The 27,132-nt window shown below is 32.7% G+C and overlaps 1 protein-coding gene across 1 annotated transcript in view; it reads right to left on the bottom strand.

Moving 5' to 3' along the window:
* LOC124361864 (polyadenylate-binding protein 4-like) overlaps nucleotides 1–15,937 on the bottom strand; it is a 49,101-nt gene extending 33,164 nt beyond the window's left edge. The window contains exon 1 of the mRNA XM_046815906.1: nucleotides 15,447–15,937. Coding sequence (XP_046671862.1) covers nucleotides 15,447–15,645 — 199 coding nt within the window. The 5' untranslated portion in view covers nucleotides 15,646–15,937. The remainder of the gene's footprint in view (nucleotides 1–15,446) is intronic.
* Nucleotides 15,938–27,132: the final 11,195 nt, after the last annotated feature.

Here is a 27,132-nt window from a genome sequence, read left to right as displayed (position 1 = left end):
TTACATTAAGCCTAATCAAATTCACCACCGATGTCATGGTCTACTGGTTCACTTTCTAACAACTCTCTTATTTTACTAGATTGATCTAAATAGTTCCTATCCATTTCAAATGCATATAATGTTGGTAACATTCAACATATAAAATAAATAAAACTTCCTAAAATACAAACTTGACGCTCTTAATCTAGGCCTACATATATTACGGAACTTGGGTTATTTTAACACCTAACACTAATTATTTGTTTCACTACATCACTCCCGTGAAAGAGAATTACTATACAAAACATGTTTATACCACTTGACTAAATAATAACTTCAAATAATATTACATATTTGCAACAACATAAACAAACAAACAAACAAACCAATATGTAAACAACAGCAAAGAAATAAAAATACAATATTCTTCTTCACCCAGACTTGTATCAAAGATCAAAAAGAACCGAACTTCATACTAATTGACAACGATTTATCTGCCGTTGAATGCTACCATTATTTTCGTCAAAAAGCATTTTAGTTACTTTACAAAGTGGCTTTTTCACATCGATGTTAGACCGTCACTGCAGAGATCGTCACCGGCACCTGGGTTAATATGGATACAGGTACTCATACAGCTACTAAGGATAGGTATCTTAGCATTATTAGCATGATTTTAATGTGATTGCAAATACTTAAAAACATGAACCACTATATTATTTAGTAATTAACATATTAAACGTATTACATAATTCATTTAGACATGATTGCAAATTTACCATTAGGAGCAGATACCACCATTAGCCTGCAGTACCAACAAACGTTAAGTAGATGGTTATACTGAATTTAGTTATTAATATAGTAAATAAAAAAATTCAAAAACTAAAACAATGAAGTATAAAAAAACAAAACAAAATTAAGAAAAATGTTATTGCATGGACAGGCAGACTCCCCTTGACATTTAAACCTCAAAATCAATACAGTTTTTTTCTTGGATGAGGAGGAAACTATGTACCAAATTTCAGGTCTCTAGAACCTTCCTATGATATATTTATGAGTTAACCAACAGATGCGTGTGCGATATATATTGGCTTCAGACAAACTAAACTACACCGACAAAATATTTTTAGCCATAAGAAGTTTAGTATATTTTTTATTTTACAGTGCAAAGATTTTCCTTGCATAAAGGGAAATCATGAATCCAGTTTAAACTCTTTTAAACTCACTACGAGCTTTCTATCAAGAGATATCTCACTAACAGGAATATGGACAGACATATACACAGACATACTGCTTTTATCTTATGATCCCAAAATTAATAATATAGACCAAGAGGATTTTATATACTTAATTTCAAGCCTCTACTAACTTTAGTTACTATATATATATATATATATATATATATATATATATATATATATATATATATATATATATATACAGGGTGTATATTATGTCTGGAAACACCCAAATATATCCTTTAATAATTTAAATATAAATTTGAAACCTCTTACAATCGTGATAGAGATTGGGCATCTACTTTTTGGAACAATGTTTTGTTATGTCACTATTTCTTAATGGAAGCCTATACCTTGTGATACATAATTTTTAAAGGTAATAGCTTACTGAATTGAATGCCACAAACCGCATCTCAAAGGAATTATTCTAACAGAAAATAGAGCATTTTTAGTATTGAAAATTTACTGATGTTTCAACAATGTAATTTTAACATGCTTCTTGCCACAAAATGTGTTACACTAATTTTTTAGCATTTTTTTAAATGTTCAATTAAATAAAACAAAAATTTCATTTTAAGCTGGTTCTATTAGCACAAATTTGCCAGTTTTTATTACAGTACAATTATGGAAATTACTTATGTTATTGATTTCTTATTACAAATAAAAAAATAATGTATGCTGTTAGAAAAGTCTTACAACAAACGTTTAACTGCATTTTGGTGTCAAAGCAATTGTTCGAACTGTGTTCCTTCTACGGTTTTTACAATGAGCCAATCTTGTGTAAAATGATTCGACAGAGTTGCCTAACATTTCTTCAGTTATCAAAGCAATCTCCTCTATAATCCTGTTTCTTAGGTCTTCCAAATTATGAGGCTTTCTTCTATAAACATTGGATTTTTAAATGACCCCATAGGAAATAATCGATTGGTGACAAATCCGGAGATCTTGGAGGCCATTCGATTTTCTCCTCTTCGGCCAATCCATTTATGAGGAAACTTAAATCCAAATACTCTCTTAACCTGTCTCCCATAATGGGGGTGGAGCACCATCCTGCTGAAACCATTTCATTATCAAAGTATTCTCCTGATGCAATTTGAATAGCTGGGATTATTTCATTTTGGAGCATATTGTAGTAAAGTTCGGCATTTAAATTTCCATTGATGAAAAAGGGTCCAACAATTTTGTTACCTAAAATTCCACACCATACGTTCAGTTTTTGTGGTTTGCTGTGAATGGGACTCAGTAATCCAATGTGGGTTTTCACTAGCACAGTAACGGCAATTGTGCCTGTTAACATTGCCATTTAGGAAAAAAGTTGCCTCATCAGAAAAATAGTATGTTGGTCAGAAAATCTCTATTGTCATCACATTTGCACATCACAAGTTCACAAAACTCAACTCTTCTGTCATAATCATCCTCACTTAACTGTTGGACTAAATGAACTTTAAATGGTTTTGTATTTATTAATTTTCAAAATCTTACTCACAGACATAGGGTGCATATCATGTTGCTGTGCAGCTTTTCTGAGCGATGTATGTGGGTCTTCAATAAATGTTTGCAAAACATCTAGTGCATGTTCTTCAATCTGTTGCAGATTGTATCCTACCCGACTTTGGCCGATTACGTACACTCCCTGTCAATTTCAAAAACGCTCAATAGTTTTTTGATATTGTTGAAAACACTTATGGGGATTCCTTTCTGGGAAAGTGTCATTAAACAAATTACAACTTCCCGATAAGATCTTTGACGATCGCCATATCCTCGCATCATCAACAGAGTAATTCGTTCTCTTTCAGACAATTCCATTAAAATGCCAAATAAAAAACTGAACTACTGTAATTAGATAACTTGTTGACAGCAATGCTTCAGAGACACTGATTAACTCGACAGGAATGATATGACCTTTGTCCATTTGTAATTCCCAAGCTTAGACCTGTCTAGTGAAAGCTCCATGCTCAACAAACTGAAAACCTGTAGACCAGATGATTAATAACACAATAATGTTTCTCATAGGCTAGTGACCTTTGTCTCTTTAAACCTTCCTGCTGACTGGAAAACACCAAGTACAGATTCATAAGTAATCAGAGAAAGTGACTCATAAGTTTTATTCATTGTAATAAAAACTGGTAAATTTGTACTAATGAAACCAGCTTAAAAAATAAATTGTTTATTTTTATTTTAATTGAACATTTAAAAAATGCTAAAAAATTAGTGTAACACATTTTGTGGCAAGAACCATGTTAAAATTACATTGTTGAACATCAGTAAATTTTCAATACTAAAAATGCTCTATTTTCTGATAGAATAATTCCTTTGAGATGCGGTTTGTGGCATTCAATTCAGTAAGCTATTACCTTTAAAATTATGTATCACAAAGGTAATAGGCTTCCATTAAGAATATTCACGATACCCTCGGCAGGACGTCCCCCGTTGGTGTGACATAACAAAACATTGTTCCAAAAGTAGATGCCCAATCTCTATCACGATTGTAAGAGGTTTCAAAATTTATATTTAAATTATTAAAGGATATATTTGGGTGTTTCCAGACATAATATACACCCTGTATATATACATATATATCTTACTTATTTGTTACCACTTAAAACAAAATTACATGTTTCAAATGAAAACGTATTTAAATTTAATCCTTTATATTAACAAGGTCAGAAATATACATACTAAAAACTCACTTGTTAGCAGCAAGGATAGGTATTTCCTCCCTAACATCACTTTATTTGTAAATGTAATTTAATACATTCAGAAAATGTCGAGTGCATAAATATGTATAGCAACTTCACTGAAAATAATCCTTGTAATTATTAGAGAAGTATCGTTCATGCGGTTGATATTATTAGAAATATCATCTTAAAATACTTTATAAACCGTTAATTAAAAGAATCAATAAATTGGTACAATTATATTATTGTACCAATTTCAGTAAAACTTTTATTTGACAGAAGTCAGGTATATTGAACATATGTAAAACAGGTGATTGTATTGTTGCAAACATGTGATAGTTTTTGTAACATTTGCACAGATCTTTTAGCTATTTATTAGCTTATTATACATAACTATGGTGTAATGAGAAACACTGTTATAACAATGGCATTCTCAGTACTAGAAGTGTATCATGCTCATTACACCATCTTAGGTCAGTGGGTCAGAACTTAATTGATGTTGCCATATTTTCATTTCTTATATTTAGATCATTAACCCTTTTAACCCCGGCCATTAAATCAAGTGATGTGCCAGAAATCCCAAGCCATTTTCAGACAAAATGTAAGGGTTTTGTAAAAAATTCATAACTCAGTTATTTTTTTAAGATATTTAGGTAATTCTTTTTTTGTTTTACTTCTTTATACATGTAGCTTACAGAAATATACAAATAAAATTATTATTTTGAAAGTAATTTTTTTTTTAAATGCATATACATATATAACAAATAAATAAAAATGAAAAAAAATTTCAAGTTTGATCATGGAAACCATATAGATAAAAAAATATTTGACACAAAAATACCCATTTAATTTATGATATATTTAATCCTTAATAAAAGGAAACAAAAATTATAGGCCTACCTTATTTACAAATTGAGTAACATCAATTTTTGTAAAGCCGTGTAAATTTTTCTTTTTGCCATTTCTGGGCAAGGCAATGTAACAAGACCTTTGAAATTCACAGTACTTAAAATAAACATAAAACCAAAGTTATTTCTGACAAAATAACTAAAACTGTTCATAACCTAAATTTTAAAAAAGTTTTAAAACAATATTTACATCACTACAAAATGTAAATTTTCAAGATATCCATCACTCAAATCGTCGTCACTAATCACATCCACACCATTTGCAACTAGGTTACTAATTATTGTATTTTCACTTACGGGAGACTTTGAACGATGTCTTTTACTCATTTTGAAATAAAACAAATAATAAACTAAACTTTAACTGCCGTACTTTATACTGCTTTAACCTAAAACTGTGAAGAAAACGGAATATTCACAACCACATGATATACAGCTGTCTGCAAACAAGCGTGAGCAGTCAGTCGAGACGAACTGCAATTGCTCAGTCACAGACTGACAAAATACGAAGTCAAACCATTACAAACTAATATATTTCGATGCAAAAATCTTTGTGCACAAGTCTGTGAAATTTCAAAGCATTTGGTGAAATAGGTGGCCAGTAAAGTAATAAAAAGTGCACGTCCGCACTATACGGACGTCGGGAGTTGACGCCATTTTTACGACGTCCGTATAGTACGGACGTCGGGGTTAAAAGGGTTAACTCGCTGTTACCAGCTGCTTCACATGTATTTTCCAAAATCGAAGGGCATAATCTTTTTAGTGGAAGCATGATATAACATAATAGAACCCTATGATAGTTTTCATATATTTCAAGTACAATATTTCTTCCACAATCATTAGTTAGCAATATACATCTAAAAAACAAAACATGATAACTATATGATACAATTTTTTCATAGATATATTCTTGAAGGAATGCAAATACTTTTTTGTAGATATCTAATTTAATGAAATGAACATAAAACAGTATCATAAAAAATAAAAATATTACTTTATACGTTTTCTTTCCAGACTATATGCTATGGACCATTTTCACCCAGGACTTTCTGAGTCCAAAAAAAAGAGCTGGGGTTTAAACAGTTAAATATCATGTAAATTAACACTGGAACTCGCAGTCATAATTTATCCTGTTTATTTTTTTTTTATTGGCAGTCATAGTTTGCGGAGCATTAAACATCATTCAACTTTGAAGCACTATACATCCATGAGTGTAAAGGTGAACCAAATTTTTATTTCTATTATAACATACTGTATAAAATTATTCTGAATAGAGTATATATATAACACTTTAGATTTTCATTTTGCAGTTAGTTTTGTTTTACTCTGTGCACAGAGTTAAATGCTGCGCCAGTTAAGGCTAAAGGAGTTAAGAATGTATATTTTGTAGCCTAATGGATTTACTGTTGGAAATAAATGGGATATAAATTCACTCGGGAACAATTTTGCCCCCACTAATCTAAAAATTGCTCAATAACTTTAAAATGTTATAACCTGATTTCTGTACCAACTCGCTATAACACTTCACTTGATTGTTCACAAATAGTTGTTCTTTTGGATACAATAAATGAAAGACTAACATTTTTACTGCCGACGTTCTGTTATCCAGTCATCTTTCTTTAGTGCTAACATACTGTTCCAAACGTTCTAAAAATTATGCCTAAAATTCCAATGTCCAGTTTACGGAATGTCATGAAAAGAATCATTAAAATATCAAAAATTAACATTTAAATTACTTTTAGAAACATCTTTTTATTTGTGATTAAGTTATTTTACATAAAAATCTGCTGAATGTTGTATTTTCAATAGTGCCAAGTTTTTTAGGATTTTGATACATAGGACTACTTGAAAAATGTTGATTTCAAATTTACAGTTTATTTTTACTTTATAGTTTTTTTTTTTACTTTAAATGTTGTGAAAGATCAGGAGTGTTGTTAGGTTTTTAACAATTGTGGCAATTTTTTTATTATAACAAAATTGCCATAACGTTTTTATTTCAGTACATTTTACCATGCAAATTTTTAACAGAATCTTTACAATTTAATTGTATGTACAGTACACATATTGAATAGGGTTTAGCTATTATTTATCACCATCATAGATAAAAAATCTAAATAAAAAAATTGCTCATGTAAATAAATTGTTTTGTAATGCCACATTTTTATTTTTAAACATTTTAGTATAACAATTTCAACAGGGAGTTCATAATTTAATGGTCTTTACAATAGTTATTAAATAAAGCCAAGATATTATTTTAATCACCATAAGAAGGTCCAAATGAACAAATGAAAAATATTTCATAAAAGCACATTTTTTTTAATTAAAATATTTTAATTTGAGTAAGACTATTCAGGGTATCTAGCACAGTACCTTAAAGAAATTCCCTGACTTTTACTTACAACAGTTTTAATCCATATCCTATTCAACGATTTTAAAAGTTAAATTTCATTCATAAATAATGCGTGACAAATAATGATTAATATACAATAGCATGTTTAAAAAGTTAATAAAAGGCTAAAACAGTAATAGGCCTGTATATACAGTATATTGAGGTATTTGGAACTTACAACCCGACCCAGAAGGTCTATAAAACTTGTCTTGCATCTTCTAAACATTCAAGGTCAAATACAAATTAAAAAATTACAAGACATATCTACTCAGGGTATCCACTACTGAGGAATGACTTTTGGTAACTTTCAGTGATCTTCAAGCAAAAATTTGTGACCTTTTTTTGACGACCATTAAAAAAGTCATGTACAAAAAGCAACATCTTTACAGAGCAATATTTTAGGGATCTAGCCTATTTCACAAAACTAAGAAGAATGTACATAGATTGAGGATCCCTTCTTACAACATTATCCTAACATTACTGTGTCTGTACAGTGTTCAGTAGTCCAAGTAATTTTAATACATATCATTTTAATGCTTGTATTAAAAGACAATTTTAATCGACTTATATAAACTAAAATAAAAATTTTAATAAAAAAAATATTAGAATTTGTTAATCTATCTATACACAATACGAATACACGTTTTAGCGATCGGTATATTGCCAATCAGGTACAGTCTGCGAATATTCGCTGCAGACTCCTAAAAACCTAAAAAAACTGCATTATTAGAAAGTACAGGTAGACTTTATTTGACATTGCGAAAATTACACATCATTTCTTGTTTTCTGCCTCCTGACAAGAGGCGATGTTGGCAAATGGCTTCGGTGCCACACTTCTGGTAAAAAAAAAAAAAAAGAAAAACGTCCCTCAAAATAGTACCCAAATTCAAGATAGATAAATGAGTGCTCATAAACCTTTAAATTAGTTGTAATAGCAACATATTAAGACAACCTAATCTAAACCTACTTATAATGCGTAATAAAAAGTAGTAGATAGGGACAGAGTGGCCTCCTTCTCGCCAATGCCCCATTTTTTGGGAGCAAGAAAACAAGAACCGATCCTCATAATATAATCTGTCTTCAAATACAGTCTAGTCTTTCTAATAATGCAGTTTTTTTAGGCCCCTAGTAAGAAATGCTTCCAAAATTAGTTGCCCGTGGATAATACAGTCTTCCCACTCAATCTAATTCATCAAATTCACAGCTCTATCACGGTTTTTACAGTAAAAAATAGTCATTAAACATTACAAATAAAAATAGAAAACGGTGTTTTTCACACAGAGTGGCCGATTTCGGTATTTAGTGCCAAAACGCACAACGAGCGCATGCAGTGGCCTAGGACTCAGCACTTTAATCTGCTCACGTCTAAACTCGGCTTGAATAAAGGCGTTTTGTTTATCGACATAGTAAAATGGTGTCAACAATTTTTGCACGAATTGACAGATAAATCTAAAAAATATGAATTGATTTTAGTGCCTTGGTTACGACACAAGCAGCAATGGGCGGTAGTGTCCAACGGTATGGTTTATTAAATAATGAGCATGAAAGGGGACAAAATTCGCCACTGACGTCATATCAGAGTTCTTACTATTAATCGGCATGAAGGAGCAGTTCATACAAGCGAGAACTGTGCAAACCTAATCACAGCAACACCCCGCAATTGACCCTTGTGTGATTTAGAGTAGTTTCAAAACGCGCAGATTGCTGTTTTAAAATAGCGGGATCATTTTAGACTGCCAACACAATTTTCGGCATTCTACTGCAATTCCTCCCCCCCCACTACAATCAGCAGTAGTCTCTTAATGAAACAGCATTAACACAGGAGATTTTATATAATGCTTCGCTGTTTCATGATTTAAGAAGAGACTGAAGGGCGACAAGACAATTTATAGTTTATTTTTGATTACTTAACACAGGACTACACTCTACTTCTATTTTTAGTTTAAGATACCCTTTTTTACAGGTAATAACATCAGAACTGAAAAAAAAAACACCTTTATTCAAGAAGTTAAGATGCAAGACCCAGCAACAAACACACACAATTCTGGCACGTTATGTATTAAAATCATCAAATCATCAACTGAAATCATCAACTCCGTGTGAAAGCACAACTCCATAACAGGCAAGCAGTCGATGAAGAGAGCGAAAGGCTGAGTTCGGCGTTTTGTGGCTCTTGTGAAATCAGCCTAAGCAGTGAATATACAACATATACAGTCAATAGTCACACTGAAATCTCAGTGCCAGTATTTCAATTACACTGTTGTTTTTAAAAATACTTAACACATCAATTGCATCGATTTTTCACACAATGAGAGATGATTAGTTCATGATGATAACAGTATAACTTTTATTAATTATAACACATTTTAAAGTGTAAAAGCAAATAAACAAAGTTTGTGTTTTTTAAGATTGTGACATGAAAAGTTGTTCTGTGATATTATTATTATTTTTAAGGTAGATATGAAGTATAAGCGAGAGTTAGAACTAAATAGTTGAATTTTACAAACCATATGTTATTTTTTAATTAGTTCAATTATTTAGAATTTTTACAGTAGGTTAAAGTTATGGTTCTGTAAACGCTAAATTCCGCTGCTCCAAACATTGTTGCAGTTTGCCGTGTTACAGCAGTTCTGAAAAGGTTTACATTGCTTTCTTGAGTTTTACAGTATATTTTCGTAATATTAAACTACAGTAAATAGTTCGATTTCCATGAGAAATGATTATCGGCAAGATAAAATATTAAGAATTGTATTGTCAACGATAAGTATTTATTTGAAACTATACACAAAATCTGGTACCAAACAATACAGATATAACATACAAAACAATATAGTCCCCATACAATGATTACTACTTTTACTACTTGATAAAATAAGATGAAATTGTTGTTGAAAAATACATTGCTGGATAAAAAATAGTTTAGGTAAAAATTACAATAGAATAAACAATTTTACAGTGTTAAATCTTTAAACATTACATACTATATGCTCTGTTTTTACTGGAATTAGTTATTAATTTAAAAACAAACACTCCAATAATATACAGGGTGGTTATAAATTATTGTACACATTTTAAGATTGAATAAATAAATAACCAATCAACTTAAAAACATGGGAATTGTTTTATTAAATTGTAAATTTAAAACAGTTTTATATACTGACTGAAAATTAATAATTCTACACATTACAATAATTATAAAAAGTAGTTATAAAAAGAAAGTAAAAATGTCACTTAAACTGTGGGTGTAAGGTATGATTCTTCTTAATGACTTGTGTTGTGACATAGTCAGCTGGTCAACAATAATGGATCTTTCCACACCAGCTGTTAATTACAGTTGACTAAACAAACACTAAACTAACCTCAGTATCAAAATGGTTAGTGTGCAAGAAAAAGCAAGGTGTGTTCTTTGGTTTCATGAAAGCAGATCTGTAATAACTGTTCAAAGAAGGTTTCGTTTAGAGTATGGCCGCAATCCTCCGAGTAACAATTCTATAAAACGCTGGTATAGGCAGTTTGAACAGACGGGAAGTGTCCAACATAGAAAAGGTGCTGGTAGACCTCCAGTTTCTGAAGCTATTGTTGATCAAGTAAGAGAATTGTTTACGAGGAGCCCTGGTAAGTCTACTCGGCGTGCAAGTTTGGAATTAGGATTACCTCGATCAACAGTCTTAAAAATTTTGCACAAACACCTTAAGCTCCATCCATACAAAATTCAGTTATTACATGAACTAAAACCTAACGATAAACCTCGACGCTACGATTTTGCTGTTAGATTACTTGACCTCGAAGAACAAACAATAAACATTGGAGAAAGCAATTTCTTGAAAAAAGTAATTTTTTCTGATGAAGCAACCTTTCATGTTTCTGGTAAGGTGAATAAACACAATTGTAGGATTTGGGGTACTGAAAATCCTCATAATGTTCGAGAACAAGAAAGAGACAGCCCTAAAATAAACATTTGATGTGCATTGGCTATAGATGAAGTGATAGGACCCTTTTTCTTCGCAGAACCGACAGTCACTAAAGAGGTATACCTCGACATGCTTGAACTTTTTGCAATACCGCAAATTGAGCATAGACAACCAAATGTTTACTGGCAGCAAGATGGTGCCCCTCCACACTGGGGTAAGATAGTACGTGACTACCTAAACGACACGTTTCCTGGTCGTTGGATTGGACGGGATGGTCCAATTCCTTGGCCTCCACGTTCCCCCGACATTACACCCTTAGACTTTTTTTGTGGGGCTATGTCAAGGACAGAGTCTTCGCCAAAAAAGTTCAAGATATTGAGGAACTCAAGAATAGAGTTCGAGAGGTTATTGGAAGCATAACTCCAGCAATGCTCAGAAACACATGGTGTGAGGTTGAATTTAGACTACAAACTTTGCGTGCAAACCTCGGAGAGCATGTGGAATTAGTTTAGTTTCCTTGTAAAAGTATGAGTAACAGTAATCTTCTTTTTGTCCTTCATTGGTAATAAAACTGTTTTAAATTTGCTATTTAATAAAACAATTTCCATGTTTTTAAGTTGATTGGTTATTTATTTATTCAATCTTAAAATGTGTACAATAATTTATAACCACCCTGTACTTTTTAATATTTCTGTGAGGCCTTTCGTACTCAATGAGCACATCATCAGACCCACATAACTGAATAAAAGTGGTTACAATAATAACATACAATTTTGTACTGAATAAAAATATGTCATACAAGGAGATAATATTCTGACAGGACAGTATGTGGTATCAATTTACATTAACGTGACCATGGAAAGGTATGTTCATTTTTTTCCCTGAAAACTACAATTTTTCCTGAAAACAATATTGAAGAAAAAATTCGTAGGCAACAAAAATCAAAGGAGCTACGATTTTTTTAAATCCTCTGAAAACTGAGTTTTTGACAGTTTCCTATAACTCCGTGTCTGCTCAAACTCAGTATAGCCAGATTTTAAAAACCGATTATCATACCAATAACGAGAAATTATCGTACTTTCATATAAAATAATCGTACCAAACACATTTAATGAAAAAGTATTTTATGTTCGTATAATTAATTATGTTATAATTAACTTTTGGTTTGTTACTTGTATAAATTTGTCAAAAAACTCTCATGGCACGATAATAACTACCCATCGTGTATCTTACCGGCGCATAAAATCAATGAAATTATCGTACCTTTACGATAATTATCGTACTTCTGGCAACACTATCCATATCTGACAGTTTGGTATTACTCCGCACCTTCTCAAATAAAGAAGGGACGCCATTTTGAACTACTATTGTTCCTCCGCGTCTATTCTTAACCTCCTAGTTCAGTAGTGGTAATGGCACACCTTTGTGTTGGATGTTCGGTTTCTCACGTGGAAGCAATTCGCATAGACGAGTATGGAGTTTTACAATTTTATGTAAACCACAGGGCTTATAACCGGACTAGGCGTTGTGGTAATAGAAAGTGTGGCAACGAACTCGTTGTAAACGAATTTTGGGACTTCCATTTTCGGTGTGGAAAGTACTACACGCCTGCACCGAAACGAAAGAAAATCAACTGTTGGTTTACTGCCAGTGCGAAAAAGGGCGGGTAGGGTACAATAAGTAGACCCGGTTTTTTATCGAAATTGGTAAACAATATTACTTAATCATAACCATCGATATAATCCCCATCGATACTGATTAATTATTTTGAACAATTAACTTAAATAATCTATATCAACAGCTGTAAACACTTTCAAATAATACTCGTAATGTAATATTTAAATTTTATATAAGTAAAATTTGATTATTAAAAATGGCAGTCAATTTTAGAAAACTACACGACATTGCTTTGAAAGATGATAAGACATATTTTTCGTGACTTCCACATGTTGGACTCGTACCGAAAAACCCATTAATTACGTGAAATTTGTGGGAAAGAAACATCTGTAACTGTGAGAGGAGCAAATATGGTTGTCTTCAGTTTTCCTAATGTTGGTTATAATAATTTGTTTGATCACTGTAAATATTAAATTCATATTTTAATTTAAAACATATGATTGTTATTAAGGACTATAGATACTTTTATATCGATTGATAGTCTAGGATTTGAGATGTGAATATTAGGTATCGATGATTACATTCTTCGATATAAAAAACCGGGTCAGCTTATCGTACCCTACCCAAAAGGGCACTTTCTTTGAAAACGCCCGGTTACCATTGACGGACATTTTTTATGTTGTTGCATCAATATTGTGTTTAGTGCCGCCGCGACCAGATTACCTGGAAAAGAACTTTAATATTAGTTCTAAAACAGCTGTTGACTGGTATTCGTTTTGTCAGGAAGTATTTGTTGACCATGTGGCCAATGATGATGTTACTTTAGGTGGAGTTGGCCACATTGTGGAAATTGACAAGGCCAAATTTGGTAGACGTAAATATAACAGAGGACGACTTATTGAAGGACAGTGGGTGTTTGGTGGTATAGACCGCACCACACACGAAACATTTTTAGTGCCGGTAGAAACTCTGTTAAAGACCGTGAAAGAAAAAATTTTACCGGAAAGTAAAATTATTAGTGACTGTTGGCGTGCTTACGACTGCTTAGAGGACGAGGGGTTTGTACATGAGACAGTGAATCATTTAAAGGAGTTTGTGGACCCACGCACTCACGCCCACACAAATACCATCGAGCGGACGTGGAGAAGTGTTAAGGATAAAATTCTGCATTATGACAGGATAAAAACTCATTTTTTGGGGTATTTGGGTGAATACCTTTTAAAGGCGAAATACCCAAACCTCAATGAGCGGATCCACCATTTCTGGGTTGCGGCTGCAAAACTGTACCCACCTGAACATTAAGGTAAGTGATAAGTTACTGAAATGATGCTGACTAATACGTTAATCCTGTCAACGATGCCTGCCCGCTGCACAATGCTTGGTCTTTAAGAAAAAAAATCAACTCGAGCTTGCAAAAGTCAAATCCCAGATCACGTGATGCCCCTGCTCCTTAACGCAATGATGTCCGAAAGGCATCAATATAATACAATAATATACTTTCCCCCCAGTTCATATGCCCAGGTGATAATAATACTTGGCTATAAATGCCCAACCCATGAAAAAAGTCCATTTTCCATGGTCACGCTTATGTAAATAAATACCCAGTAGGCTATGTCTATGTATAAATAAAAAAGTTGATATTTAGTTAGATCAAATAAAGTAACAGTGAATTTTGAAAAGGCTCAGGTTCGTTATTATTTTGGTTCTTCTTGATAAAAATTGTTTCAAATACATCGAGAAATTTTTTATTTTGGACTTCTTTTAATAATTAAGAAATATAAAAAAAGTATATTAACTTAATGGAGTGTTTGTTTTAAAACAGTACTGTCCTAAAAAGGTGACCACTTTTGTTAAGTGGTGTCCGATTGTGATGAAATAGTTTACAGTAGATTCACAAAGCGAGCAGAGTTTAGTTACATCTTGATACGGTTGGATCAGTCCACCTCTGTTTTTACAATTCATCTTCTATTTCATTCTACCTGAATTAACCACAAATAACGTAATCATAGAGGAATTCTGGGTGTAAGACACTGGGCGTGACGCAAGGGACTAGCATGACTCATGTTTTGCCATCGCCACATTTGTTTGGTCTACCATCTACAACTGGCTTCATTCAATGGCGCACTTACCCTGTCTATGTTATTCTGTTGTCGCAGGGCAATAAATAACATTATGATTCACATGACTGAGTGCAAGCTGGGCAATCGCAACGTACAGGCACCACAATTTGACTTCAACATGTTGGACTCGTACCGAAAACCCAATATGTGAAATTTGTGGGAAAGAAACAACTGTAACTGTGAGAGGAGCAAATATGGTCGTCTTCAGTTTTCCTAATTTTGGTTATAATAGGCCTAATTTGTTTGATCACTGTAAATATTAACTTCATATTTTAATTTCAAACATATGATTGTTATTGAGGACTATAGATACTTTTATATCGATTGATAGTCTAGGATTTGAGATGCGAATATTAGGTATCGATGATTACATTCAAAACTGGGTCCGCTTATCGTACCCTGTCCATGTCCATGGAAACATGTCCGACAGCATTTAAATCATTCAAATGGGTGGTTTAGTCATTCGAGTGATGATAGTTGTTTCGATTGTGTTGGTATTATACTGCAGTCAGCCAAAAAACATAGCCTACCTAGGTAGATAAACTAGCCTACTGAAAATTATCGTAGCATACTACTTTGGTTAGGTGTACTGGTTTATTCTACATTACTCACCATCTGCAGGTTGTTGAAAATTCACGTAGGCATATCCCAAAGATCTTCTGGTAATCATATCCCTGCAGACTCTGATTGACAACACAGGACCTGCAGTAGAAAACTTCTCGAACAGCATAGCTTCCGTGACATCATTGTGCAAGTCTCCGACATAGAGAGATGCCATTGGATAATTCGGTCCTCCTGGCCCTGGATTCATTTTCACTTATTTTAAAACCCGACCTAAAACTATTACTCACTGTTCACTAGGCCTCAAGCAGATGATTCACTTTGCCCACGTTGCAGTTGTTAACCACTGTAAATAATCAAACTAATATGTTTTATAGTTATTTTTATATTTTACTATTTTTTTGGGGTTTTAGTTTTTATGATTTTTTTTGTTTTTTAAACGGTATTGTGATAATTCGCGAAACTAATTGGGTTGTGTGTTGGAGACACAACCACACGTGAAAGACACTGATCTTCACACGGAAGAGGCCATGAAAAGTAGGTCATCAACTGATCACATTCTACAAATGGCGGCTAAAAAGTAGTTCTCAAAATAGGTGATTTTTGTTACTTACAAAATTTCATGTCGTGCTACATTAATCAATTATTTGAAAATTAAAACATGTTCAATTTTTTTTGATTTGAGAAAATTCATATTTTTATTGCAGTTAAAATGTTTAATGAAAAATAATAAAACTAGTACCGCGTCATCACTTACTACTTCCGGTTGAGTACATTTTGGCATTTGGTTTGGCCTATTCTTAATTGTTGCCGTCTCATCTGAAGAATAAGTACTATAGATAAAACGTACAATTATCATAAGTAATTTATGCAATAATACATGGACTACAGGTACTTGAGAATTTGTTAACCAACATTATGCAGATCTAATTTAATTGCATATACTACCATGTTCTCATTCTTCAATTAGAAAGCATTTTAAAAGTCCACCAATACTTGATAAAAGAGAACAACATGACTAGAAAACGAAGTGTTTTGTTAAGAAATTATCAATAACCCCACCGCCTACGTCAATCTCCATCTCATAGGAGAATCAACCTTTCTGAAATGGTCCAGATCGACTTGGAATCATATAACAAGTCCTTCTCATATACATTTATTTTTGATCTTGACCCTACGTATCCTACGATTGACTTCTAGTAAGTTTATACAGTAAAAAACAAACTGGAAATGCATCTGGATTTTGACGTCTTATTTAACCACAGACTGATAGTTGAATGCGCTGATGATTTATCTTTTACAGCTCTGTCTCCTTTTCTTATTACTAAGAGAGTGTTTTTTTTAACTTCAGGAAATGCAGTATAAACAATATTCAGAGTTTAAATTATCCCATACTAAGCGATCTACTAAGTGTAGTTGAAGCTGCAGTGTCAGTTAATTACTTACATAACGACTACTTGTCAGAAAGTAATAGGTCAGTCTTCTTATCTAGTTGTATGACGATAATATAACTACTATATTTATGTGTCTATTTCATTGTTGTATATTAAACTTTTTTGATGCCCCCATACCGACCTCCGCCGAAACAAGCACAGCTGACTATCTGTCTTAGGATAATCTTCTCTATAGGTTTGTGAAAAACCGTTTGTGTGCTTATGCAATGCAAATTAGCTTTCGGTTCTAAGGCTAATAAAAATTGAGAAACTTCTTAGCAACTTACATTCATGGCGTGATTATACTAACCGAAAAAAATTTCTATTTTAAACTCTAACTGTTGTGTTATATTCATAAAAGTACAACGTATTTGGAAGAAATAGATCGCTTCGAAGCAATTCGAAAGCGATTGATGGTGGCCTTCTTGTTGCGATCCTAAACACTTGCAATCCTCGCAAGTATAAACAGACATCAACCCAAAATAACATTTCAGTACGAGACAGACTCTGACTTGATTTCAAACCAAAAAATACTCTGAAGCTACATTAAAACTCTGAACAGAACTATGCGAACATCTTCTGCTATGATTTGCATGGGACTCAACTCTTCTGACAGTAACACTATTACCAATATGTTTGTGTACAATTTCGCTTCAACCTATAGTAATAAAACCAAGAAAACCTTACAAACTAAGGCTTTAATAAAAAATTCATTTAGATAACCTTAAGATGCAATCCCAATGTATAAACAATTACTTAATGTATTCTTTTAAAATCATATGATCTAGTTTTGTTTTTTTACAAAAATTAAACTGAATAGTATAACATTCTCCCCCAATGAATTAAAGAGGTGGTCACTGAAACGTTCGGGGATCTTTCTTATTCTTTATCCTCTTGGAGAAAACTATTTTATTTTCTTGATTGAACTATTGAGCTTCGGTGTTTATGGAAGAATATTCTTTATTTTCTTGTGATGCATCTTCATGTTTATGCTCTGCCTCTTGTTCTTCCGACCAATTGGACAAGTCTTCAATTATGTTTAATACACAAAATAAATTCTTAAGTTGACGATGTTCATGTGTGTTCTATAGTAGTTTTACTTGTGCATTGTTTAAACTTACACAATTAAAAAACTGAAATAATTAGTTTTATTACATCTTAATTAATTAATCTAATACGTACTGCAAATCCATATTAATAGTATTTTAATTAATTCTCAAATGAGCAATGATTAATCAGTCATTTAATAAAACCATGGTTAAGTTTTATTACATGTTGCAATGCTTTATTGGTCCAATTACATTTTGCCTTAAAAATATTATTTTATTATAAATTATTATAATCATAAAGAATTTAATGACTACTGTGAAATTCATTTTGAAAGTGTATACTTAATTATACCAACATATGTTTTTAATTATTTAAAAATAAATTATAATAACGAGACTAAGCATATTTATAATAATTTATTATTATTTATTAATAAAGTTAAAATACATTACGATAGCAACACATTTTGTGTTTTAGTAATTAATTATACTAAATACTATTCTACAATCAACAGCCATTGGAAATCATTGCTCAACGAACGTTGCGCAATGGTCAGTCGGCAACAGTTGCTGAAATAACACGTTGCTGTACCCTGTTGTCGGCTAGCAGAATAACTTCGGAACGCTTTGCCGCTAAACGACTATTTCTATCACTAAAGCTAATTAATTTACGTTCTGCAGGAGTAAAGCACGGCGCCGACTGCGGCCGGCCCGGCCCGGCCTTGGTCTTTCTGTACTTTGTTTAAAAAATATTGTGAATTTTTTATAATGTCGTTTTATTATACATAAAAGTATAATAAATTTAAACATACTTATTTACAGTAAATAAAATGTTAAAGTGCAGTAGAACGGCTAATCGAGGAAACTAATAACCAACATAATGTTGAGTTCTGCCTATTGTAGGCTATCTGTCTGTGAACTGATGTCTAAAGAAAATGGCTGTTGCACATACCGCTGTAGTCTGTTATTGTTGTGATCTGTTACTGTTATTTTTTGACGTTGTTATCCACACCCCGATTAGTTTTTCATGAAACCTAGTAACAACACTGTTGTCACGCAACATCCAATTCTACACTACAGTGTTCACACAACAACAAAACAGTTAAGCCCTGACAACTATCGTTTATAACGTGTTGTTGTTTTGTCATATATCTTTTTTTGGCCTATCTGTTTTTTCCCAAAGCTAGTGTTAGTTTGTAATTACTACTTGTGGTTGTAAAATTGTGCCGAAGGGAGTGATTTGAGAATTTCGCGGTTATTTAATCTGTGTAGCCTACCCTCAAATTTTAGTATTTTGACAATATTAAAAAAAATTTGATTAGGCGACTTTACACATTATTTAAAGCTCTCATATCATACTCATTTGGCCATATCAGGGCCTTAAGCAATCATTTATTGACGATTATTATATCTCCAGTATTAGACTTATAGGCTAGGTAAGCTAAACATTTGTTGCACACAATTTAATATAGATATCTAAGATAAAGAACAGATCTAAGTTTTATATAGGGAAACATCCACTTAACTAGGGGCCTATTTTAAAATAATGTCAAATTAAACTTATATAAAACAGACCTAGGTAGGTAATGGGTACTCTTGACCCATTGTCATATTATTTGGCAGGTTTGGCTTTTTCTAACACCAAAGTAAATTTGGAGAATAATGGTTTTTTGTGGGTTTTCTGGAAAGTAAACATTGAAACACGTTTTAGAACAAATTTGTTCAAATTCTGATAATTTGATTAATAGGGAGATGGCCGAAATATAAGCACACTTGAATTAGGGTTCCAAATTAGAAATACTTAAACTATCGAATATGTAGGCTTATTTCAGTTAATTATTACCATCTTTCTAATGTATTGAATAACAATATTGTTTCAAATAAAGATAAATCATTTCTATGGTATTTGAGTATTGGCTTGTCGTTTTAACAAGCCTCGGCGATTCCCAAGTGACCCTCTATACAGAGAAACTCAAATATGTACTGTAAGACAACTTTATATCAGAATCTCCTACTTTATATTTACAAATATTCTAGTAACCTCTTTTCTCCAGTTTCACATTCACATAATACCTGATATTCCGATAGTACTGGAATTCGATCTATCAGAGTGAATAAATTGATCTTAACTACTAATTGCTACCACATCTCCCAAATTTTATATCAAAATATTTCTTTAAATTTAAACAATGCTAATATTTTTTCTTCGCCTTCAATTTTGATTTAAATAAAAACACATAAATAATATAATTTTTAATGTAACTGTATCAGAGGCCGAGTCACTGATATCGACCAACTATGGACGGTTTTGACCGCTACCTCTCCGCCACCCCCCTTCCACGGATATAGTCCGTCACATTGACTCAAGACATATACATTTGCATTGGATGCATATAGTTGGGATTGTGGCTTTCATTGATTAAACCAAACAATAATAGTTCAAACTCATTGTTTTTACTTGAGCAACTCTGGCCAGGCAATTTGGCCCCATTTCCTTAGAGCAACCTTTCCTCAGGCAGATGATATAAGAATTTAGTATATGAAACCTGTTTAGTTACTTTTATTTGTTCCTTTAGATTAATAATAATTATTACGTGTATCTTTTGTGTTCCTGAGTATATTGTAAAATCTTGATGGAAATAAACTAATTCATTCATTCATTCAATATTGATGATGTATGCCTACATGTATTATTTGTCACCAGATTTGCACAGTTTTGTTACAATATGAGTTTCACATTATTAACTTATTGGATTCGTCCTACTGAACAAAACAATATAAGGTTTCACGGGGTTGAAATGAGAAATAATGATTTTATAGAACATACAAAATGGAACTACTTTTCATGTGCGGAGCAATATTTCCATGTTGTACATCTGTGTTGGGCGTCACGTGAACTTTTGTGACCGTGATTCGACCTTGTGATGACATCATCGGATGTGCCGCCATCTTTGGAAATGTAATTTCGAGCTACAAATTAATTAGCTGTTATCGGGTTGAGATGAGTGCCTCCAGTGAAAGAAAAACATCACTCGAGATTGTACCTATCAGTAAAATATCAAATTCTAGAGAGGCTGATCAGAAATATAAATTGAAAAGTAGTGCAAAGAAATTTATTTAAAGTGTAAAAAAAGTAATAATATAAAAATCCAATATTAATATATAAATGGACTGTAATAGAGAAAACTTACCATTAAAAGGAAATAATATAGTTTTGGTTAAAACGTAAACTCTCAACATGCCCGACAAAACACTCCGACATATGCAATTCACTACGATTCATCGAACTAGTGGGTGGTTGATCCAAGATTGACAAGCACTCACTCGATCCGAACTACAGTACACAGTATCTTGTGTAGCACTGGACCCCAGAGCGATCAGATAACAGATACGCTATCAATCCCGGCCGCATATAACATTGAAGTACACAGGTATTGAGACACACAGCACCCAAACGGAACATTAAAATATTAAAAACTTAACTATTTATGAATATACCCGTTATAACTATGTTATTTGTCATTTGCACCCCCATAAAACCATACATATTTTTGTTCAGGAGGATGAGCAGAATGCATTAATAACGTCAAATTCGTGATTTGTCGAGTCGCCCTTTAACTTCATAGATTCATGAATATCAGTGGTTCAATTGTGGTGGTGGCCACTAATTACACTATAGCTGGGGTGTAGTCAATACAGACTTGTAACACTTTGTACTCAAACGTTGCTGCCAAGGTTCATGCGCCAACATCCAATTGATCAGGTGTTTAGGAAAGGAAAAATTGCAAGCTTTTTAAGTTTTCTCACCTGGTTTGGTTTTGTTTTAAAGTTAGTAAAGACTATCTTTATCACTCATAGCTGCAGTGTGATAAGTGTCCAACACTCTAATGATCAAATTAACAATTAGAACTGTTTAAATGCTGTCTGACATGTTTACTCTGTAAAGTAAAAATTGTAAATACTACACTGCTCAAACTTAGTTTGAATAAAGTTGTGTTACTTTCTGTATTGTAAAATGTGACATATATAAATATAGCTCTACTATTATACAATGTTAAAAGTCTATAACGTTATTTAGATCAACATTATTGTTCCTAATTAATTCAAACAAAATTAAATCATGTGTTGGTATTTGAGTAATCACTGCTAGAGATAGGAAATACTGTTTTTGTCAATAACTTATTACAAAGTGTGTTGAGGTATGTACCCTTATTACATTCTTAGTAATCTGTAATCGTGGTAACATGTTAGTATACAAAAATTTAACTCACTACAATGTAACATTTAGACAGATAATACACCGATTACAATGATAAACCAATCAAATTAATTATAAACTGGTTAATTCAAATGTTCACTGTACAACACAGTTATTGGGTACTACTCAGTCCTTATCTACTATTGTTAATTAGCCTACACATATTATGTACATATTAGAAATATTTAAAATGTTCTAAGATAGCCTTTATAAATGCTTGTATGATCTGAACTTGCGCAGTAAAAAAAAAAAATAAATAAATAAATAAACTCACTTCCAACAACTAAAATTTTTTAAAATTAGTACAAATTTTTTAGTGTGAAGCCCCCTTTAGTGATTATATTGAGGATTCATGAATATTGTGGATTTGATAATCATGAATATTGATCAATGTTTTCAAGTGTTGAATGCTTATTATACTGCAGCCATCACTCACTAAAGACCCTTACACAGCTATTTGTTTTTAGTTATTTTACTCTCCTTTTATACTTCACACATCTTATGAGAATTTCTTGTCATTATTTTTTCAAAAAGTGTTCTATAATTTCTAATGAAAATGAGATGTAGGCCACTTTATCAATTTAAGATATGGTACTTTGGGATTATACCGACCACACCAGTATGAAGAACACAAAAATAGAAATTTATAGAAACAAACATGATAGAACGAAAAAAAACAACTCTTCAATTACAAAATTACAAACTTACAAGCATTTCCAGGTATTGTGATCGGTATTGTTGTCGCTGTTATCTTATCTTTCTCAAGAATCCTGATTACGGCAGGCCGCGCGGCATCACGTGATTTGCACGGTACATCATTGCCTTTCCATTACAATTCAATTTATATTTCTGATTAGCCCCTCTAGAATTTGATATTTTACTGATAGGTACTATCTCGAGGGATGTTTTTCTTTCGTCGACATCAGCGCGGGGCAGCACCGAAGGTGCTGCCGAAGCCCGCGCTGATGGCCGGAGGCACTCGCATTTTGGGTGGCGGAATGTGATTTTTAATAAAAAGTTTAGTTTGGTAAATGTTTGTTTTTGTTGAATTTTTGTGTTTGGAGAAATGTAGAGGTAAAACACGGAAGTACAACAAAGCGATGCACCAGCTGAACGGGCGGCGGCGAGACTCTGCAATCACGTTATCTACTAGACGCTCGACTTTGACCTCTGTCTGAGGATGGGGAGGTGTTTGCGATAAGACAATTCCTGTTTTATATTGACGAAATATTGTTCTACGCTAATCTAGTAATCAGTAGAAACGAAATGTGAAATAACGATTCATGTCTGGGTGTGGTCGGTATAATCCCAAAGTACCTAAGATATTTCTGATAGATCTGTGAATCTGCCAATTTGAGCAGTTGGTGAAAGAACCGTTATTGAATTAAGTTAATGTTAGTGTGGTATATTTGTGATTATACAATTAATTGAGGTGTCAGTATTATGGGTGATATGGATAGCTGGCAAGAGTAGTGTATGGTGAGAAGTTCATCTATTAGGATTGTATTATCCACTGTAGTCTTCATTCAATCTATGTTGGTGTCACCAATTAATACAAGCTGTTTGTTGTTGTGTTGTATATGGTCAAGAATGTTTAATAAAGTGTGTACACTAGTCCTTATATTTTCACTTGGTGATCTGTTTATTCCAAGAACAATGTTTAATCAAGATTCAATGCATATTGTTGCCGTTTCACTATAGAACTAGCATATCCTTTAACTGCTGTCAGTTCTAATTCTTCTCATTTTAGACCATGCTCTCTGTAAGGACAACAATAGTGGAATTTTGGAATCGTGCTAAACGTTAGTCTAGTTTTGAGTTTTGTTTTATTCTGTATGGGTTTAAAAATGCTCTCTTGTTTGGTAGCCCATTTGATTTTCTGGGTAATTGAGGATTTTGGGTTAATGCTTAAGTATGTACTTTGGTGGCTTCTTCTTATTTTTAGTGAAAAAGTCTTTAATACGTTCACCCCCATAGGGTACAGACGATCTTTTACAACTGCCGTTGTATACCCGATCAGGTACACAACGGCCTTTTGTAAATCATGTTATGCGCCTGATGGTGTACACGTTGCTAAGCATTTCCTTATTTTTTTTATTGTTTGGATGTCTTGGTGCATTGTTAAATTTGATCCCTGCTTAAATAAATAAATACCTCAGACTATCATGTACCCCGTCGGGCGCACAATTGATTAATTTTTGTTGGTATATTAATCTTTTTAGGTACCCCTTGGGGTACATGAAGCAAAATTGAAATGGCATATGGAAAAATTCTACAGCAAATAAAAAAAGTGTGGAAAAAAGCTGTTGTCATGAACATGTGAAGTGATTAATTTTCCTCATCGGTTTAACAGGCATTAATGGACCATTTTGAACCTTGAAAGCATTTGCTATTTCTTGGAGTAAGAGTCAATATCAAAGGCATTTTGCTGCTAGATACACTAAATATATGTTCTCGGTTTAACAGGCATTAGTGGACCATTTTGAACCTTGAAAGCATTTGCTATTTCTTGGAGTAAGAGTCAATATCAAAGGCATTTTGCTGCTAGATACACTAAATATATGTTCTCGGTTTAACAGGCATTAGTGGACCATTTTGAACCTTGAAAGTATTTGCTATTTCTTGGAGTAAGAGTCAATATCAAAGGCATTTTGTTATTTTGCTGCTAGATACACTAAATATATGTTCTGTTTTTGTAAAAACAGAATTTGTTGTTGTGTTTTAAAGTCCTCCTCCATTTGGTTTTGTAGTATGTAGTGAGTCTTTTTCAGAGAATGACGATTCAGTTTATTTTGGTTTTACTGATTCCAGGGGTGGTCAGGTTTTTGTTATTGGTCATCTCAGTATTCGTCTAGTGAAGATTAAGTTTATCTCTGCTGGTTTGGCTGGCTCCAAGGGTCAGTTTGTCGTTACTTATAAAATCAGTATTTGTTACATGGTAATGATTCACTTTTCTCCACTGGTTTAGCTGGTTCCAGGGTCAGGTTTTTGTTATTGGTTATCTCGGTATTTGTCTAGTAGTGAAGATTAAGTTTATCTCTGCTGGTTTGGCTGGCTCCAAGGGTTTTTTAATTATTTGTTTTTTGTCTATCTTATTTATGTAGTCATGAATTATTTGCTCAAGTTTTGTAGATACTCTCCAGAGACATTTTGATTATTCAGTCATTTTTTATTTTCTTTATCAAATTTAGCTTGTGTTTCTATTAGTTAGCATTGTAAATTTTCAGGTATTCAAATTTTTCTTCCCTGCTTCATTTAATAAATTTTCTCTTCACTAATATCAATCTCTGCTTTTAATTTGAAGTTTTGTTCTCTTGAAGAATTAACATTTACTATAGGAGTTTATTTATCTGTTTACAGTATTTTAGACAATATTTATATTTGAATGGCTCCAATAGAGTCGTAGGAACCTCATCTTTTAATATACTTATAATATGTACTATATACTTATATATTCTAATAATCAGATATATTTTCATTAATGCATTATCATACATTTTCCATTAAATTCAAGCATACTGTATAAAATGTTGGATAAAATGTCTTCTGAACATTTAACCTTTCCAACTAATGTGGTTATTTTCCATCAATAAGAGAATACCTAATTTTATATTAAAATATATCTAGTCAATATATATTCAAAATAGTCAAACTTTTTAAATTTCACTTGTATGAAATAATTTTTATATTGTTATTGGACCATGAAAATGTGTATTTTACAATTTTGCCATATATAAATTTGGAAACAATTACAATAAGACTATTATTAGCTGTTGAGAACTAGTGGTACAACTCGTATGACCGTTGTGACAACTAGTTGACTAGCAAACTTTAGTCCGTTCAAACAGCTGTACAACAGCATTAGATCAGGCTTTTAGTCAGAAAGTTGGTACTGAGTAGTACATAACTCCTGTTTCTTATTGGTTTAATTATAAAGAGAAGAAGTAGAGTAAAAGGTTTTGGAAATACCTGATGTTAGTACAAGGCCTTAGTACAGGACTAAATTACACAATATGTGATGAATGTTGTGTAAATTTTTTAATTACTTACGGTTGTCAAAACCTTGATTTAAAGAGTTACATTCCTACATAGACGATCATGAGCCTAGATTAATGATTAAATATAATATATAATTATTATATATTTTAATCAATCAATCAATCAAAGAGAACTTTATTCATATACATCGAGTACAGAATATGTGTCATTATGTATGTAAAAATTTTATCTAGTTTAAAACATAGATCAAGATAAAAATGTCATGTCCAGTTTAAAAATTCCTCGATGGAGTAAAACGTCCTGTCAGCAAGCCATTGCACTGAGATTCCTCTTCAACGCTGACTCTCTTGTTATACTCTTGAGGTGTCTTGGTAGGAGATTGTAAAATTTTGCCACCTGCATAAGATGGCTTCTTGGTAGTCATGGTGAGTCGATGAGGTTGTAAGACGAAGTGTCTGTCACATTGAGGGTTCATATCAATGAATTTCGCCCAGTCTATTGTAATCAGTGTTAGAATACATGTAGAATTGGTTGGTATGTAAAGAGCCACCACTGTCTGAATTCCAAGGTCTTTGAAAAGCACTTCTGCACGAGTCAAGATGGATTTAGACCTGCCAATATTCTTACCCGCTTTCTTTTGAAGTTTTAGAACTTTAGTAGTCATATTTCCTATACTTGACCCTCCCTCATATTATCAACCATACTCACACAGACTCAAATAAATAGGGCAAAATAAGCGACCCTGGCCGTTGACAGATCTGCAACAGACCTTATTCTTTTTACAAACATACCAGGGCAGTACTCAGTTTCCTGCACACCATGTCCACATGAGGGGTCCAGGACAGATGTTGGTCAATTATCACTCCTAGGTATTTGGTCTCGTCCTCTACTTCCACCAATGGCAAACCCCTCGGTTAAGTTTGCAGCTCTTGTAAACAGGATTTGTTTAGTTTTGCTGTCATTTAGTGCAAGATCGTTCTCTTGACAATATTGTTTTG

The sequence above is a fragment of the Homalodisca vitripennis genome, chromosome 5 (assembly GCF_021130785.1).
Source record: "Homalodisca vitripennis isolate AUS2020 chromosome 5, UT_GWSS_2.1, whole genome shotgun sequence".
Lineage (NCBI taxonomy): Eukaryota > Metazoa > Arthropoda > Insecta > Hemiptera > Cicadellidae > Homalodisca > Homalodisca vitripennis.
The sequence above is the reverse complement of the archived record's forward strand: the minus strand, read 5'-3'. Positions and strand labels throughout refer to the sequence as shown.